The sequence below is a fragment of the Protopterus annectens genome, chromosome 5.part0 (assembly GCF_019279795.1).
Source record: "Protopterus annectens isolate FY-2018-M chromosome 5.part0, PAN1.0, whole genome shotgun sequence".
In the NCBI taxonomy this organism is placed as follows: domain Eukaryota; kingdom Metazoa; phylum Chordata; order Ceratodontiformes; family Protopteridae; genus Protopterus; species Protopterus annectens.
Window position 1 is genome coordinate 674,439,693 of NC_056735.1, and position 17,406 is coordinate 674,457,098.

The window sequence follows — 17,406 nt, forward strand, 5'->3', positions numbered from 1 at the left end:
GTAAACAAGTGTTGGATGTCATTTTTGGAGGCAAGGAGGCCTAGTACTAGAAAACCTTATTCTGAAAAATGGAAAAGCTTCTGTTCCTGGAACCAAACTCAAGGGATGGGCACAGCAGCGCCCAATTTACCTCAGATTCTTCAATAATTAACTGAGGTGCTTCACAAGGGCCTTTCTTTTTCCTCCATCAAAATTCAGCCATTTCAGCTTTTTACTACACAGCCGCCCCTTTTCTCTCATCAACTGCTCAAGCAGTTCCTCAGAGGGGCCAAAAACCTAAGACCACCCAGGAGAGCCCCTACTCCAGCCCTGGGACCTTAACTTTGTATTGGAAAAACTCTCTACCTCCTTTTGAGCCAGCTGCAAGTGCAGAGTTAAAATTCCTTTCTTGGAAAACAGCCTTCCTTTTAGCAATCATTTCAGCAAAAAGGGTATCTCAATTACACAGGCCCTTATAGCGGTGGAGCTTTCCATCCTCTTTCATGCGGACAGGGTGTCCCTTAGGACCAACCCCTCCATGCCCAAGGTGTGGTATCCAGTGTGGCTCTTAATCAGTCCATTCATTTGACAACCTTCCCTAATCCACAGATCAAAGGGGAACGGATGCTGCACTCCTTAGATGTGCACAGACAACTTAGGTTTTACTTGGACAAGACTAAACCTCAAAGGAAATCTGAACTACTGCTGGTGGCATTTGCTGCAGGGGCAGAGGGGAAGGCCATTTTACAACCTTTTCTAAATGGATAGGCCATTTGCATTAATTTCTGCTATAAGCACCATGGAAAACCTATCCCACATGGGATAAGACCACACTCAACCAGGACTGCTTCTACCTCTCTACAGCCTTTCTCAGAGGTGTCCCTACCAGGGACATCCTAGAAGCTGCTACCTGGAGTTCTGTACATACTTTCACCAAGCATTACCATTTGCTATTTTCTCTAAATCCAGAGCAGGTTTTGCCACTGCAGTCTTGCAGGGACTTATAGCTGGTACTAATGCTATCTAAATTCTTCCTCCCATCCTTAGCTTTGGGAGTCTACCCAAATGTGATGACTGCAACAGTTAGACATGAAGTGCATAGTACAGTTGTGTACACTTACCATAAATGTAGATGTTCGAGTGTATTCACTGTTGCAGTCCTGGTTACCCTCACTCCAGCCCCCTGACTTCCTTTGGCTATACCTCTATTCTCCTTTACTATGCTTAAAAGGTTTTTAGTGTATTTGCTTTTTTGTTGGATGTATAACTGCATATTTAATTGCTTCCCATTAGGGGGGCACCTGACATCTGGGGCAAGAAAAACTGATGTAATGGCGTCTGCTGCATGCTTTATACCCCTGACTACTTGACGAGACAGCAACCGATGCAGGACCCAAGACTTTTCTAATCAGGCCGACTGAAGGCTACTGCAAGCAGATAACCCAAAAGTGATGACTGCAACAGTTAATACACTCTCCAACATCTACATTTATGGTAAGTGTACACAACTGTACTTTCTCTGTTGGGTAGACCAGATCTCTTGCACTCTAGTCCTTTCTCCTTTCAGACTACTTTCCAGTCCATCACTTCAGATGCAGCAGGCTTTGCATGGGGAATGATTTCCAAAGGGGTGAAAGTGCTAGCTCTGCAGAATCCTTATGTCAGATGGTGGCAGTGATAAGCGCATTGATAGCCTTAAATACCTGGTCCATAAGACGACCTGCAAGTTTACACAGCACTACTGTGATATGGTACATAAACAGTGGGAACACCAAATCTTACCCTGCTTGCAGACTTCTATGATAGCCTGGGAGATGGCAGCTCAGTTCACTTCACCTCCGAAGGCTACATAAGTTCATAGATTAATACTAAGCTAACTGCCCTTGTAGGCCATTTTAAGCCTGGCCAATTTACCCCATGTGAGAATTGAACCCTGCACCTTGTGTATGTAAGGGAAACGCCTTAACCATTATGCTAACTTTCAAAAAATGTATCTTTAAGGACCATGATGATTCTCTCCATGGCCTTGCAGATGAGGCTAGCCAGGCTAATAGGTCTGTAGTTCCTGGGTTCAGTGGAAGCACCGTCTTTGTGCAAGAGAATAACTGGCTGTTTTCCATTCAGCTGGTACAATGCCGGTACTTAGACTGTGATTTAAGAGACTACCCAATGATGTTAATTCATGTTGGACTCCATGTAGGACACAGCCTGGGATGTTATCAGGTCCCATACATGTGTTTTTGGCCTTGGAGAGGATGTTTGCTACCTGTTTAGAGAAGCAAGGTAAGGGACAGGTGGAGGGGATGTCATGGGGAATGTGTGGCGTGGACAGGGGAGTGAAGTTTTCACAGTACCTGTCGGCCAGCAGGCTAGCTGTGTCCACAGGCTCAGTATATGTGGTATCATTAACTACCAGTTCAGCACAGATCTGGGTATTTCCTTTTAGGTTACGGATGTAACTGTAGAATACCTTGTGGTTGTCTTTTTTTTTTTTTTTTGAGGAAGCTCATTTGGACATGTAGTTTGCTTTGGAGGACTTCATGAGGTCTTTTTGGCTTGTTTAATCTGAGGGAGTTTTTCCAGTTTGAGGGCTTGCTCCCTTTTACTCAGACAGCAAGGTCTTCCTCTTAATGTACAGCCTGTTAATGGCAGTTGTCCACTAGGCAGGTTTGCTCTTCCTTGATGAGCTAGTTTTGGTACCATCTGGTACGGCTGAGTCGGTGCAGTTACACAGGTGTTTGTATAAAGCTTTGGTGTAGAGCTCTGCATAGTTTCCAGTTCCATCTAAGGAAGGAGGTGTATCCTGTAAGAGGTTATTATCTGCTTTGCAGAAGTTTTGTAGTTGCTGCTGCCGAAAATCCCAGGGGTGACAGATGAAGACCATCTTTGGTAAAGCATCGAGGTTGGTCTATCCTGTCATCCCAGGCTGACAGATGGTGGACCCCCTTGGAATGACACCAGAAGCCAAGTCGGTCATTTTCTGTTTTTATTGAGGCATCATCCTAGGTGAAGGTAAAATGCTGCTTAAGGTTAGGGACGTGCCTGCCTGAGACAGTCTGAGAACAGTCCTGTTTGTCTTCATGTAGTCCAGAGGTTACATCTGAAGTCATTCATAACAACACTGACTGTGACAGAGTCTTAACAGTACCTGTTGAGAGACACGAGTGCATGTGTTTATATGGCGTATCCTGGCACCTGACAGACAGCTGACCACGACCTTTTCCTTATCCAGCCTGATGAGAGAACAGTGTCTCATGATGGATCACTTATGACTAGTATGTTTGATTTTGTTTTTTGCCTTAAGGGATTGACCAGTGAGAGACTGATGCATGAGGTATTGTGTAATGTGTTCTGCAGGGGAAGTATTGTGTAGCGTGCGTGTGTTTGTGAAGTATCTGGTGTTTAGGTATGTTTCTGGTGAGGATCTCAGCACATGTTAATATGTGTGTTGTGGGTTTGGGTGGAGTAGGAGGTGAGGTGTGCATGTTGGCAACCCATTCATCATATGTACTTACTGATGTGTGAGAGAGCATGGTTTCAAGGTTTAGTATAGTTTAATCTCTCGCATGTTTTGTGTACTAGGAGTAAAAGGGTTGCTGGTGAACATGAGGTAGTTGCTACACTGCCTCAGGATGCCCATGTCAACCAAGCTGGCTGGAGAAACTGTGGGGAATTGTCCATCCATAGTGATAGGTAAATTTATATGATGAGGAAAAGAGGTCACACTTAGGATTGGCTAGTGGGTGAGAGGTTGGTACCTCTGAGGCTAAGCTTAGTGTTCCACCTGACAGTAGAACAGGGCTGCAAGAAACCTCTGGAGGGCCACAAACTAAGTGCCAAGGGAAAATTGTAACAAAACATCCAACAACCATGGTAACTGCCACTCTGAGCGCTAGTCAAATCACCCTCTGTTAGGTGGGACCCAGACAGCACTCTCCTCGCACAAGGGTGCAGAATGGCCTTCACCAACAAAGGTGGCTTGAAGTTGATGTTCAAACATTACAAAACAGACCCAGAAATAGCAAACCTGGAACTGGGCAGTGCTACAGCTGAACTAGTACTGTGTACAGTAAAATGTGATGAAAAAATAGTTCAGACAATTCAAACACAGTGGAGTGCAAATTCAAATTAGAAGTGCAGTATCAGAGCAAAAACAGGCATTTGTAATCTGGAAGCAACGGATGTCTCATTTTAGTATCTCAGTGAAGAGCTAGTTTTAGTGCTGAACTGATACCAAACAGTCTAGAGTCAGCGAGTCTGAATGTAGCCTCTGCTGTAAAATGCAGAAGTACTAGAAATTATAAGTGCATAAAATCAGTCAACTGTTTAAAAGTTTGAAGGCAGTTTAAATAATGCAGCAATTCCCAGCACGGAAGAGTGTAGGCCACACACTTTTGCCACAAGAGTCTGACCACAAACCTTCCTGATGTAAGACAACTAGTTTTGGAGCACAAGTGCTTAAGCCAGAACTAAGACACTTCAGACTAACAGACACAGTAGGCCTACAACCAGCATTTTCCAGCCAGAAGAGTGTAGGCTACCCTCTCATGCCACAGAGTTTAGACCACAAATCCTAATGTTAAGTGGTTTGGAACCCAAGTGCTTAAACCAGAACAAATATACTTAAAATAACAGGCACAATAAGCCTTCACCAGCAATTCCCAGCTTAGAAGGGTATAGGCTATACTTTCCTGCCACAAGAGTCTAGACCACAAATTCTCCCAATGTAAATTAACTGGTTTGGAACCCAAGTGCTTAAAACGGAACAGAGTCGCTTAGAACAACAAGGACAATAGGCTGTCACCCAGCAATTCACCAGCTAAGGAGGACAGACGCTACCCTCTCCTCCCACAGGAGTGCAGATCACAAACCTTTTTAATGTAAAATAACTGGCCTGAAACCCAAGTCCTTTAACCAAAACTAAGACACTTGGAGTAACAATTGCAATTTAATCAGGCTACTAACGAGCAGTAATAAATGCAGCAGAATAAAGGCAGTTGAACACTCTGAGAAACGCGCAGTAAAAGCAAAATAAAGTAGGAAGACACAAAAATAGTAAAAGCAGCTGAATAATTTTTTTTTATTCGGTAGGAAGGAAGAACCAGAAGGTAATTCAAGGTTAAGAAACTAAGAGGGTGGGCCTTCTCAAGTGATCTCACTGTACACAATAGAATGAGTTGATGCGATGGGACTGGAGGAGTGTCCAGTATCAAATTTATAGTAGAGGAGGGCAACTCAAAAGCCACCAAGTTTAAGAACACAACAGTTGAGTGGGAGGGTGGGAGAAAGAGACTGAAACTGTACACAAGTAAAGAAACCTTTAGACTTTAAGCCAGAAATATGTTCACAAAACACACAGACAGCTGTTGAATAATTCTAACTACAATCTAAGAGCACAGGATTGTTAAATATCACTGAAACGGAGCAAAAAAAAAAAGTATACTTGTATCAGCATTGTATTTCCAAATGCTTATACAAACGTTAATGCTTGTAACCAGCCAGATGCGAAGGCACAACGGGTGATTTCTTCCTGTTGCTTTCTAATCGCAATGCACAGCACAGGAACTTCATAATCTGACTGGCAAACTGAACAAGTCTGTCCTGAGACAACTTTGGGACAGTTGAGGACTTTGCCCATGTTCCCTCCACAGGGTCAGACATAAAGGGTCGCTGTAGTCCATAATTGGCCCAGGGCTGTGTATGCCTTTCTCATGTTTCCCTTTATTGGAAATTTGCTTCAGAAAGCCAGAAGGTGCAAGGTAAAGTAATCCTTATCGCCGTGTTTTGGCCCCAACAAGTTTGGTTCCCATTTCTTTGGCTTTATGTAGTACACTTGTCTTGGATGTTGGACCCCCCCATCCTGATCTTAATCACCTGTCTAGTCAGTCTCACTGGAACCATAAAACACTCATTAACCACATAGTTTATCCAGTTTTAGTGGTGGCCAGGAATGCCAGTCTGCCTTCCCCAGTAATTCAAATCTTTTCTTCACAGAAACCCAATGCCAAGAAAGTTTCTCAGTAAATGGAAAAGGTTTACCATTGGGGCTTCCTCCAAAGGTCTGTCTGATGTTCATCGTGTTTCACTGTTGCAGACATGACTGTAGGGTTGTCCCCTGCCGGCAGGCAGTCCTCGGTCGGCCAGAATCCCAAAGTCTGGGTCCAGCGTCGGCTGTTCAGCCATGCTCCCTGACGTCAGAGCGCCAGGAGTACAAAGCTGACAGCCGACGCCATGTTCTCCAGTCTTTCTTGACGTGCGGTGATAGCAGTTGGCAAGTGCCGGTCGGCTGACTCCTGACAATTTTTTCTAATCAAACTTCAGTCCGAAGACTTTCTTCTACTCAAAGCTAAGTACCCTGTTGGGGAAACTTTTTTCTTGCTCCAGTCCGATGTCAGAAAAAGTTAATAATTGCATTTCATGTGGGAAGCAAATACCTCATAAGGATTTTCATTCTTACTGTATTCCTTGCTTAGGCCCTGACCACGACGTAGCTAGTTGTCGGTTTTGTGCTAGATTCAATCAACATACTATTAAATGAAGGTACAATTTTGCTTTTCATTACTTCGGTAGGTGTTTTAATTACAAAATGTCGTCTGATACGGTTCCGGCTACCGGAGTTCACAAATGACGCAAGGACAAAGACAGGCCTCAGAGGTCCAAATCAGACTATATCGCACAAGCGGAGCCAGCTTCAGGTTCGGCCATCATCAGTGAGGCGCTTTTGCAGCCCCTGTCGTCTGCCATTTCGGAACAGATAGCCGAAACGGACTCCGAGGAGCCAACTAGGCCTTTGAATATTTCAGTTGGACCTTCGGACAATGCTTCTTCGGATGGGTCCGGAGCCGCTGTGCAGGTACCGGCTTCCGAAGGGGTTTTCAGGCCTACTCAGCTTCTTATAAAGGCAAAGACAAAGGCAAAGACTCCTTCCAAATCAAAGACTGCAACCCAGGCCTCTTCTGATCCGGCTCCCAAGTCTCAGTTACTTAAAATGGCAGAGGACTTACTTACTGTGATTAGGGGTTCACATCCCCCTCCAGATAAAAGGCCAAGGCAGGAAGTTTATTATGACTCCTCTGATCAGGCTTCGGTTTCTTCTTCTGACCAGGAATATTCTTTTCCTCCTTATGAGGATTCTGATGCTGAGAAATCCATTCCTTCAGCTTCTCCCCCTGAGGATTTCTCTTTTGGGGAAACTTTGCATGAAATGAGGGAACATTTCCACTGGGAAGGACAGGAGTACTCTGAATCTAAGAAAAGGCTAAGGGATTTTCTTCTTCCCCAACATAGGCCCCTGGCTATTCCTCCTATTTTGGATATTGTGGATGATGCTTTTTCGGAGACTAACTTAACCTCTGACTCTCTTCCTCCAGCTCCTGTTAAGCCTGACAGATATTACAGGGTTCCTGATTCCCACCAGTTTTTATTCAAAAACCCTACTGCTGACCCTGAAACCATTTCTCAGGGTCCTAAGGGCGTTAAGGCCGCTTCTGCTAAAAACCCCATTCCCACTGAGAAGGATTCCAGATCTTTAGAAAGATGGGGCAAAAAAGTGTACACTTCTGCTACTTTATCTATTAGGGCTTTAAGCTGTCAGTTTCATATGCTGAAATACCAGCAATTTCTCCTGTCTGTTTTAAAGCAAAAGCTAACTTCCATTTCCGCCTGTGCAGATAAGGAACTACATGACTTATTGCATGCCACTGAACAAGTCGGGAAGCATGGTTTACACTGTGGATTTGATGCCTTGGAGGCTTCTTGTAGGGCTGCTGCCTCTGGCACAGTAATTAGAAGGCATGCATGGTTAAAGGAACAAAATTTGCCAGATCAGGTAAAGGCTAAATTATTGGATGCTCCTGTTCAGCATAATGTTTTATTTGGATCTAAAGCTGAAGACGTGATTAAAAAGATGGAGGACAAGGCAAAGTCCATGCAAACAGTTAGATTTCTTACAAGTACAGCCACCCAGATTTAGCAGGAATTGGCCTACAAAAAATTGGTCCTTTCTCCATTCAGACAGGCCTCAGAGGGGTAGATATAGACGCCCCTGAGGTAGGCCTCAAACACAAGCCTCTTATAGACCAAGACAGTGGACTGCTTCCACCCCTAGGGGAGGAGAAGACAAGGTCGCAAGCTCATAGAAAACAGACTCAATGACTCCCTCTGTTGGGCTGCAGGAACTTCCTGCCTGGAAGCCCCTCTCGGAGGAAAACTTTCTCTTTTTCATCTAAATTGGACTCGTATAACCCAAGACAAGTGGGTTCTGGATGTGGTTTCAAGAGGTTACAAATTCCATTTTCATACCCCACCAAGGCCAAGCGGATGGCCAGATCTTCCAAAACATCAATGGTCAGAGGCATTTAAACCAGGTGGAAGCTCTCTTGGCTATGAAAGCCATAGAACTAGTTCCACTTTCAGAGATGGGACAAGGTTTTTACTCAAGGCTCTTTCTAGTCCCCAGGAAGCAAAATTCATGGAGACCCATTCTGGATCTGTCAGTCCTGAACACTTTTCTAGAGATACCAAAATTCAAGATGCTTACTGTACAGCAGCTGCTCCCAATGCTGACCAAAAATGCATGGATGGTTACTTTGGATTTAAAAGAAGCATATTTACACATTCCCATCAGACAGGAATGCATAAAATACCTCCGGTTCAAGGCAGGATCGAGGCACTACCAATTCTCTGCGCTGCCCTTTGGATTGTCTACTGCGCCCAGGGTCTTTACCAAGTGCCTGGCTCCAGTAGTAGCTTATTGCAGACTCAAGGGAATTCAAATTTACCCTCATCTGGATGACTGTCTTATTCAGACAGACAGCAAGGATGTCTTACTCCAGCATCTATAGTTTGTTCAGAATCTTCTCAAGTTCCTGGGATTCACTGTAAACATAAAGTCAAATTTGACACCCTCACAACAGATAATTTTTCTGGGTGCTTCTCTAAACACAACAACCCAGATGGCATTTCTGACATACAAAAAACAGTTACAGCTGGATTCAACTTTCAAAACCTTGGCAACTACAACTCTGCTATCTGCAAGGAGATTCCTGCAGGCTCTGGGTTACATGGCCTCCTGCATCCTTCTCGTACCATATGCAAGACTACATATGAGGAAAATACAGTGGTACCTAAAAAGTGTATGGTCTCAGCATTGTCAGTCTAGACATACTGATCCTCCGTCCTGCCTTGTCTTAAAAAGGAATTCCTTTGGTGGTCCAAGGCATGTTCTGTAAACAAAGGAAAACCCCTTCTGTCTGCCTCCTGCCACTCAGATTCTAACCACGGATGCCTCAGATTATGCATGGGGAGCCCATTTTCGGGGAAACTGTCTGCAGGGCCTTTGGACAAAGGATCAGAAGCACCTGCATATCAATTTAAAGGAAATTTTAGCCATTCAGAAAGCTCTGTTGGCCTTCAGGAATCTTCAACCAGGACAACTACTGATACGGACAGACAACACCACAGTTATATGGTACATAAACAAGCAAGGGAGATCTCATTCCTACCCCCTTTGCAGACTAGCCATGGATCTTTGGAACACAGCTCTAGCTTGCAATCTGGACCTTCAAGCACAGTTTCTACCAGGGAAGCAAAACTTCCTGGCAGACAGTCTGAGCAGAAACCTTTCGGATCCACACAAATGGATGTTGGACTCCGAAATATTCAAGATGATTACAGCAGTCTGGGCATGTCCTCACATAGACCTCTTTGCATCCCACCTCAATCAACTAGAAATGTTTTGCACCAGGACTTTCCACGATCTAGCTTGGAAAGTGGATGCTCCATCATTCAGTTGGAAAAACCTCTCGGGATATGCCTTTCCGCCTCTTCCTCTTCTTCCACAGGTATTACTAAAGATCAAGCAGGACAAGCCCAAGATGATAATCTTGCTGGCCCCAAATTGGCCTCGACAGTTTTGGTACCCAACACTGAGAAACCTTTGTCTAGAGCCACCCTGGGTTTTACCACAGATTCCGAACCTTCTGTCCCAACACCAGGGTCAGATTCTACACTCCCAAACTCTCAGCCTGGCGGCCTGGTTAATCCAGGATCTTTGATTCATTCTCTCCTACCCAAGCAGGTTATGGATGTCATTTTAGAAGCTAGACGTCCTAGCACTAGAAAATGTTATGCAGGAAAATGGAAAAGATTTTGTTCCTGGATGCAGGCTCAGGATTCTGATCCTCTTATTCCTAACATTCCTCAGATTTTACTTTACCTGTCAGACCTCTTACATAAGGGTCTCTCTTTCTCTTCCATAAAGATACACGCCTCTGCTATTTCTGCTCATAATACAGACCCTCCTATCTTTTCCCACCAGCTCATGAGACAATTTCTCAGAGGAGCTAAGAACTTAAGGCCCCCTAAATCTCCTCCCATTCCTGCTTGGGATCTCAACTATGTTTTGGAAAAGCTCACCTTACCTCCTTTTGAGCCTGCTGCCTCATCTGACATCAAGTTTTTATCTTGGAAGACAGCCATCCTTTTAGCTCTGACCTCTGCCAGGAGGGTTTCAGAGTTGCAAGCTCTTATGGCTGTGGAACCTTATATTATTTTTCATCAAGACAGGGTGTCTTTAAGGACTAATCCTACTTTCATGCCTAAGGTGGTTTCCAAAGTGGCTTTAAATCAAACTATTCACTTGCCAACTTTTCCCCACTCCTCAAAATAAAGGGGAAAGGATCTTACATTCCTTGGATGTACACAGACAACTACGTTTTTACCTGGACAGAACCAAGGACATCAGGAAATCAGAGCAATTGTTTTTCTTATGCTTCAAGTTCCCAAGGTAAAGCCATTTCAAAACGGACCATTTCTAAATGGATTGCTCATGGAATCAGATTTTGCTATTCACACCATGGAAAGCAAATCCCAGGGAGTATAAGGACTCACTCTACCAGAGCTGCTGCCACTTCAGCTGCCTTCCTCAGGGGAGTTCCTACCAAAGACATTTTGGAAGATGCAACTTGGAGTTCAGTGCATACTTTTTCCAAGCACTACAATCTACCTCTCTACTCTAAGTCTAGGGCAGGCTTTGCTTCTGCAGTCTTGCAGGGCCTTATAGCCGCCCCCTCTACTTTGACCACCTCCCTTTCTTTCAGCTTTGGGATTCTACCCTACAGTCATGACTGCAACAGTGAAACACGATGAACATAGTACAGTTGTGTACACTTACCATAAATGTAGATGTTCGAGTGTCTTCACTGTTGCAGTCTGGGTTTCCCTCCCTCCTGTCCCCTCTTATTTTTTTCTTTTGTGTGGTTCCTTTTTTCACCCTTCTTCTGAGGTGTATTTGCAAAGGGTATGGGACCTTACTCATTTTGGAACTTCTGACATCTGGGGCAAGAAAAACTGGAGAACATGGCTTCGGCTGTCAGTTTTGTACTCCTGGCGCTCTGACGTCAGGGAGCATGGCTGAACAGCCGACGCCGGACTCAGACTTTGGGATTCTGGCCGACCGAGGACTGCCTGCCGGCAGGGGAGAACCCTACAGTCATGACTGCAACAGTGAAGACACTCTAACATCTACATTTATGGTAAATGTACACAACTGTACTTTCCCCAGCCTAAACTGTCACAGTAGACCTCAGTGAAATGGTTTGACCTGACAAGGGGCCTTATTTCTCAACTGCCTTTAGCCTCACATTTATCATGGTATCCTTATTGGTCATTGTGAGATATGTCTGCATAAGGTTTTAATGGTATAAAGTCTTGTAACTATAAGCAGGCAAGCTTAATCTGAGATATGCTGGACAACTGAGTTAAGGGAGGAGTCAGCGCCCTGGATCAGTTACTGTAAAGCACAGAGATCTGATGCGGTCAAATCAGATAATTGATTCGAATGAAGACTGTACGGATCTATCGTTATGGTCAAGTATATAACTTTCATTTTTGTAATTTGGCACTAGTTTGTCACGTTTGTAGGTAATTAGTTGTGCCAAAATGTCAAGTCTTGATGTGACTTGTTTGCTAAGTAAGAAAAGTTTGGTAGTTTCACTAATGCAGGTGGATATTCTTGAGTTCTTTTTGTATTTTATGATGTACTTGTTTGTTTCTGATCCATGATTGAAAAGTCTGTACACCTGCAAGTTAACAAAAACAAGAAATGACTGAGTGCATTTATATAGGTCTGAACCTGAACCAGCAGTTTTATGGTAAAGCTCTGCACAATGTGCTTGAATTCTGACTTTTTAATATTCTCTTTCTAGCTGGAGGCCCTACCGCAAAACCTGCTGCACCAACAAAGAAACCCAGCTCTGGTGAGTCCTCCCCATCAGACAATATCCTGCCCAACTCCACACAGATGCTTGAATCTTAAGTGATTGTGATTGTAATGTATATCTTTAAAAGCATAAGAGAGCTAACACATTGTTATGAGCACATCACCTGTACTGATTTTTGGGTTGGATATGAAAAACCTTTTTTTTTTTTATTTGGCACCTAAGCTTATGCCTTGGTTTACTTGTAAAGGTTTAGGTCTTTGAAGTTACATGGCTGATGCGTTGTAAAGAATTGCATGTGATTAGACCACCTTTCAAACCCATGTATTGCATAACTACTTTACTGTTGCTAGGAAGAAATGAAGCAAGTAGTTTTTAACAATGTGTCTGTAGGCTACAGACAGAATTATGTTTTTGAATATCTTGATTATCTTGCAAGATCACCATTGCAGTATTCCTTACAAGTGATCCTAGCTGCATGTTCAGCCAGCATACCACAGCCTGGCCCCTTCAATGGCTTATATGTATGAAGTTTGACCCAAATCTGATGGCAGGAGTTAACTACTATGCACTCGTATGTCTCTTTTCTCAGAACTTTTGCAGTCAGTCTAAAAGCAGAACTTTGCTTCATCTTTGGTCTGTTGGTTGTATGCCTTGTGCTTTTACCTAGCCATTTGGGAAGATAAGCACCCTGTTGGGGGTACCCTTCCTTTCTTACCTTTTTGTATGTGTTATCCAGAAAAGGAAAATGTAAATGTGGAAGGCAGGTTTCACATAGAGACCCATCACAAGTGTTTGGCTTGATGCTGAGCATAGCTGTGGGGGGTGTTATGTCAGTCTATGGTACCCAAGACCCTTTGCAGCAGTCTCTCTACTTTAGCCTTTTACTTCAAAACCAGTTTCTCAAAACTATACTCAGACATGTCTGTGGAGTCTTCCTGCCCTGACGTTCAGCTGCTTTCAGAGAAGCCTAAAAACTTTTAAACCAGGGCTTCATCTGTCAAACTTTTACCAGACCTATCTGCTGTCCAGTGATTAGTCCAGTTCCTGTGTCACCCCCCATCCCAGCCCCACTGTTGCAACCCCATCAGAAGCTGACATGAGGAAAGCCATTTGCACCTCTGCTGGGACTTATCAGACATCTGTTACAGATGAGGAGGAGGAACATAGGCTGGTTATTTCTGGAGGACCACTGGGGCATCCCTTATATTCTTGTATATATCCAATTCCTTGGTTCACATTCATCAGGGCTTTGACCCCCCACCCCCACCCAAAGACATTTGTGCTGCTATTCCTGCAAAGAAAAGGCAGTTTGTGAGAGATCTTAAAAGAATGGCAAAACTTCATCCAAGGACTCTTCAAAATGCTTATGTCTGCTCAGGACTTCCAGGCTCAACCAGCCGTTGTGGTGGCTGCTGTCCTTTAGAAAAGGCAAAAGGGATGTCTCTGAGGAGAAGGATCAGGATTCTCTAGCCTGTTTATACGTTTACCCCCTCCCCCTCCTGCTGTGGCTTCTGAGGAAGAAGATTCTTCCTCATCTTATTCCTCTAAAGGAACTTTCAGGGATACCATTGTTAAAGTGATGCAACTTTTTAAACGGGAGGGCTCTAAAATATCAGATGCCCAACAAGGATGTATACTGTGCTTGCTTCAAATTGATACCATCTGCTATTCCACCAGTTCTGAAAGCTTTTAGGCATCTTACTTCTGCTCCTCTGGCCATTGAATCCAGTCCCCTGTTCAATTTTTATAAAATGCCTGGTGAACAAAATTTTCTCTAAACCTTTCTGAGCCTTCTGTAATTTTTCTCTACAGATAAGCATGCAAAACTGCTGTCATTCTGTTCAGTCTTTGCTACTGATAAAGATACCAAGGACATGATTAGGTGTGGCATGGAAATGCATGCCTCTGTCACTTTAGCCTTTCGAGCTATTCGCTATCAGACATGTATGACAAGACATCTGTTCACTGATTTCCGAACTTAGAAAAGTTAAGTAATGTGCCACTGTCTGATAAAAAGTCCCTTGCCTTCTCTTTGCTTAATTCTGGCTCTCAAGTCAGATGTTCATGTTTCTCTGTTGCAGTCACCACTTTTGGGTTATTTTATTTATTTTATTTTACATTTGTTGACCGGGCTAGTCTAGCTGGATACATGTCCTTTTTCAGTAGAGGCCCGGGGAGATAAGCTCCAAGACATGGTCTAAATACAATAGTACAAGTTCAAACAAGACAGAAAAAAAAATATCAATATACTAATAAAAATAGCAACTTTAAAAAGGAAATAAAACTCATCAACAATGGTATTAAGTAATTAACAGTACAGAGTTTGTAACAGAATATATTATTGAGGAAACAAATCATAAAACAGTGAAATTTCAAGTATGGAGACATATCAGGTTAGGTCATAGTTAAACAAAGGAAGTTAGGTGAGTAGTAATGTAGCAAAGGAGTTACTTAAGAAGAGAAAGTAAAAAGAGGATATAAAAAAAAGAAAAGGGGTAGATAAGAAAAGTATGATAAGATGGGGAAAAAAAGTAGCAGAGGCTAGTAAGCACTGGATAGGTTCGACAAATTAGTAGAGGTAGATGACTAGTCTGGTTTGGAACAGGGGCATAGCCAGTGAGTTTTGAGAAGAAGTTTAAGTCTATTTTTAAAGAGAGATAATGAGGTGAGTGAGGAGAGGTCACAAGGGAGAAGATTCCAGGATTTACCTACAGAATTAGAGAAGAGGGAATCCCCAGCTCTGTTAGGTTTAGTGGTGTGGACTAGTAGTTTTTGAGATGAGCGTAAGGACTTCAGATTTGTGTAGGGGGTGATTAGGGTAGATTAACTTGGAGTATTAGAAGGTTTATAAAGGATGTTCTGGGCAATGGTGAGTTGGTGAAATTTAATCAGGTGTTGTAGTTCTAACCATCCTAGCTGTTTTAGGTTAATGCAATGATGTGTTCTGAATAGGTTGCCTGTAGCAAATCGTGCTATGTTATTATAAGCCATTTCCAATTTGTTGAGGTTATTCTTGGAGAGATTAGTAAAAATGGGAGAGGCATAAAGGAGTGTAGAGATCAAGTGTGTGTGGGCAACTGTAATTTTAGCAGTGGGGGAAAGGAAGGGGTTTTATCCTGTAGAGGGTACCGATTTTTTTATTAACAGTCTTTATGGTATTATTGATATGGATGTCAAAGTTGAGATTATGGTCAATGGTGACACCGAGTAGTTTGGAGTTTGGTGGTAGAGTCAGGAGATATAATAGCATCATTGGTAGATGTTACTGAGAATTGGAGAGGGGAGGACTTATGAGTAGGCGTGAAGAGGAGAAGTTTGGTTTTTTTTAGGGTTTAAGAGGAGGCAATGCTGAGAGAACCATTTTTCAACTATGTTGAATACTTTTTGGGTGAGAGCATGAAGGTCATGGGATGATGTAGCTGAACATAATAGGGTTGAGTCATCAGCATATTGTATGCAGGTGGCTTGTGGGATAGCTAGATGAAGGTCATTAATAAATATAGAGAAAAGAAGAGGTCCAAGTATGGATCCCTGAGGGACTCCTAAGGTAACGGGTAGAAGGGTGGATAAAGTGCTTTGCCAAAGTACTGCTTGTTGTCTGTTGTCAAGGTAGGATTGGAACCATTTTATGGAAAGTGGGTCTAATGAGAGAGATTTCAGGATGTTTAAGAGAATTTGGTGGTTTACCATGTCGAATGCTTTGGACAAGTCGATGAATAGAGCAGAAGAAAGGTTGTTCAGGTTTCGGTGCCTGTTAATATAGTCAGTGAAAGACAAGAGGGCAGTGGTAGTGCTGTGTGAGGGTCTGAAACCATGTTGACAGTTGGAAAGTAAGTTATTTCCAGTTAGATGGTGGAGCAGTTGCTTATGGATACACTTCTCCATAATTTTAGCTAGGGGAGAAAGTAGGGCAATGGGGCGATAGTTTGATATTTCTGTGGAATGTCCTCCTTTATGTAGGGGGATTATGTGGGAGACTTTCCATATAGTGGGGATGTAACCTTCAGTAATCGATCTATTTATTAATATAGAAATAGGACAGGCTATGGCCTTGGATGATATCTGTAGATATTCAGAAGGCAGTAGGTCTGCAGAAGGAGAGCATGGTTTCAGTTTATTCAAAAGGGTTTGAATAAATGAGGTTGTAACAGGTTTGAAATGAAAGGAGGGTGGTGGGGTTGAGGAGTATGAGGGTATTGTGAAGGTATTAGGTGTTAGTTGCCTGGCTAGTAATTGGATAGTATCTGTAAAAAAGGTATTGAAGGTATTAGCTGTTTGGATTGGATTATTCGAGTCTGTATTTTGAGGGTTTGGTGTAGCAGATTTACCTGGGTGTAGTAATTGCTTGATGCTGGCCCAGAATTTCTGTGGGTTGTTGTGATTAGGTTGTTGGTATTGTAAGTAGTAGTTTTGCTTATCAGAGAGTATGGCCTTTTTAGTGTCATTTCTTAGCTTTCTAAATGTTAGTTGGTCAGTGGTGTTTTTTGTCATTCTCCATTTGGCCCAGTATTTATTTCTGATGTGAATTTTGTGTTTGGTTTCGCTGGAAAGCCATGGGGCAGGCTTGGCCTTAATTCTTATAGATCTGGTTGGAGCATGGTGATTAAGAATGGCAAGGAAGGTAGAGTTAAAGAAATTAACGGCTTCATCTAAAGGAAGATGTTTTAAGGGAGCCCAGTTGCAAGCTGTAAATTCAATTTTGAATAGATCAGGGTTAAATTTCTTTTTGGATCTAATATGTCTGGTAGAGGTTGGGTTAGGGGTGTTGGTTTTATGTCTAATGATATAGGTGAGTGAGTGGTCACTAATGTCATCAGGGAGGGTTCCAGAGTCATAGTAGTGAGTATGATTGTTAGTTAGAATCCAATCTAGTGTGTTAGCTCTCTTGTTAGATTTATTTATTCTGGTGGGGGAGGTAATGGTCTGGGAGAAACCATATAGGTTTATGTGAGTGGTAGGGAGGCTACTACAATAAGTATTCCAGTCTAAATTCATATCGCCTAGGATAATGGTTTCTTGAGGTAGGTGTTGGGATAGCCAGCAGAGGATATTTTCCAAGGTGGCTGTTATTTCCAGGGGGCCGATACATACAGATGATATAGATTGATTTAGCATTGTTAAGTTCAAGTTTAGTAATGAGAATTTCTGTTTTGGAGTCCAGTGGTATGTTAGTTATAAGTGGTTAGTTGAAAGCCTGATTTAAATA

The 17,406-nt window shown here is 43.0% G+C and overlaps 1 protein-coding gene across 4 annotated transcripts in view; it reads left to right on the plus strand.

Moving 5' to 3' along the window:
- CD99 (CD99 molecule (Xg blood group)) overlaps positions 1–17,406 on the plus strand; it is an 809,645-nt gene that overhangs the window by 184,462 nt on the left and 607,777 nt on the right. For all 4 annotated transcript variants that reach the window (XM_044072520.1, XM_044072519.1, XM_044072522.1 and 1 more), the window contains one exon: positions 12,186–12,236. In XM_044072520.1, the coding sequence (XP_043928455.1) occupies positions 12,186–12,236 (51 nt within the window). The remainder of the gene's footprint in view (positions 1–12,185; positions 12,237–17,406) is intronic.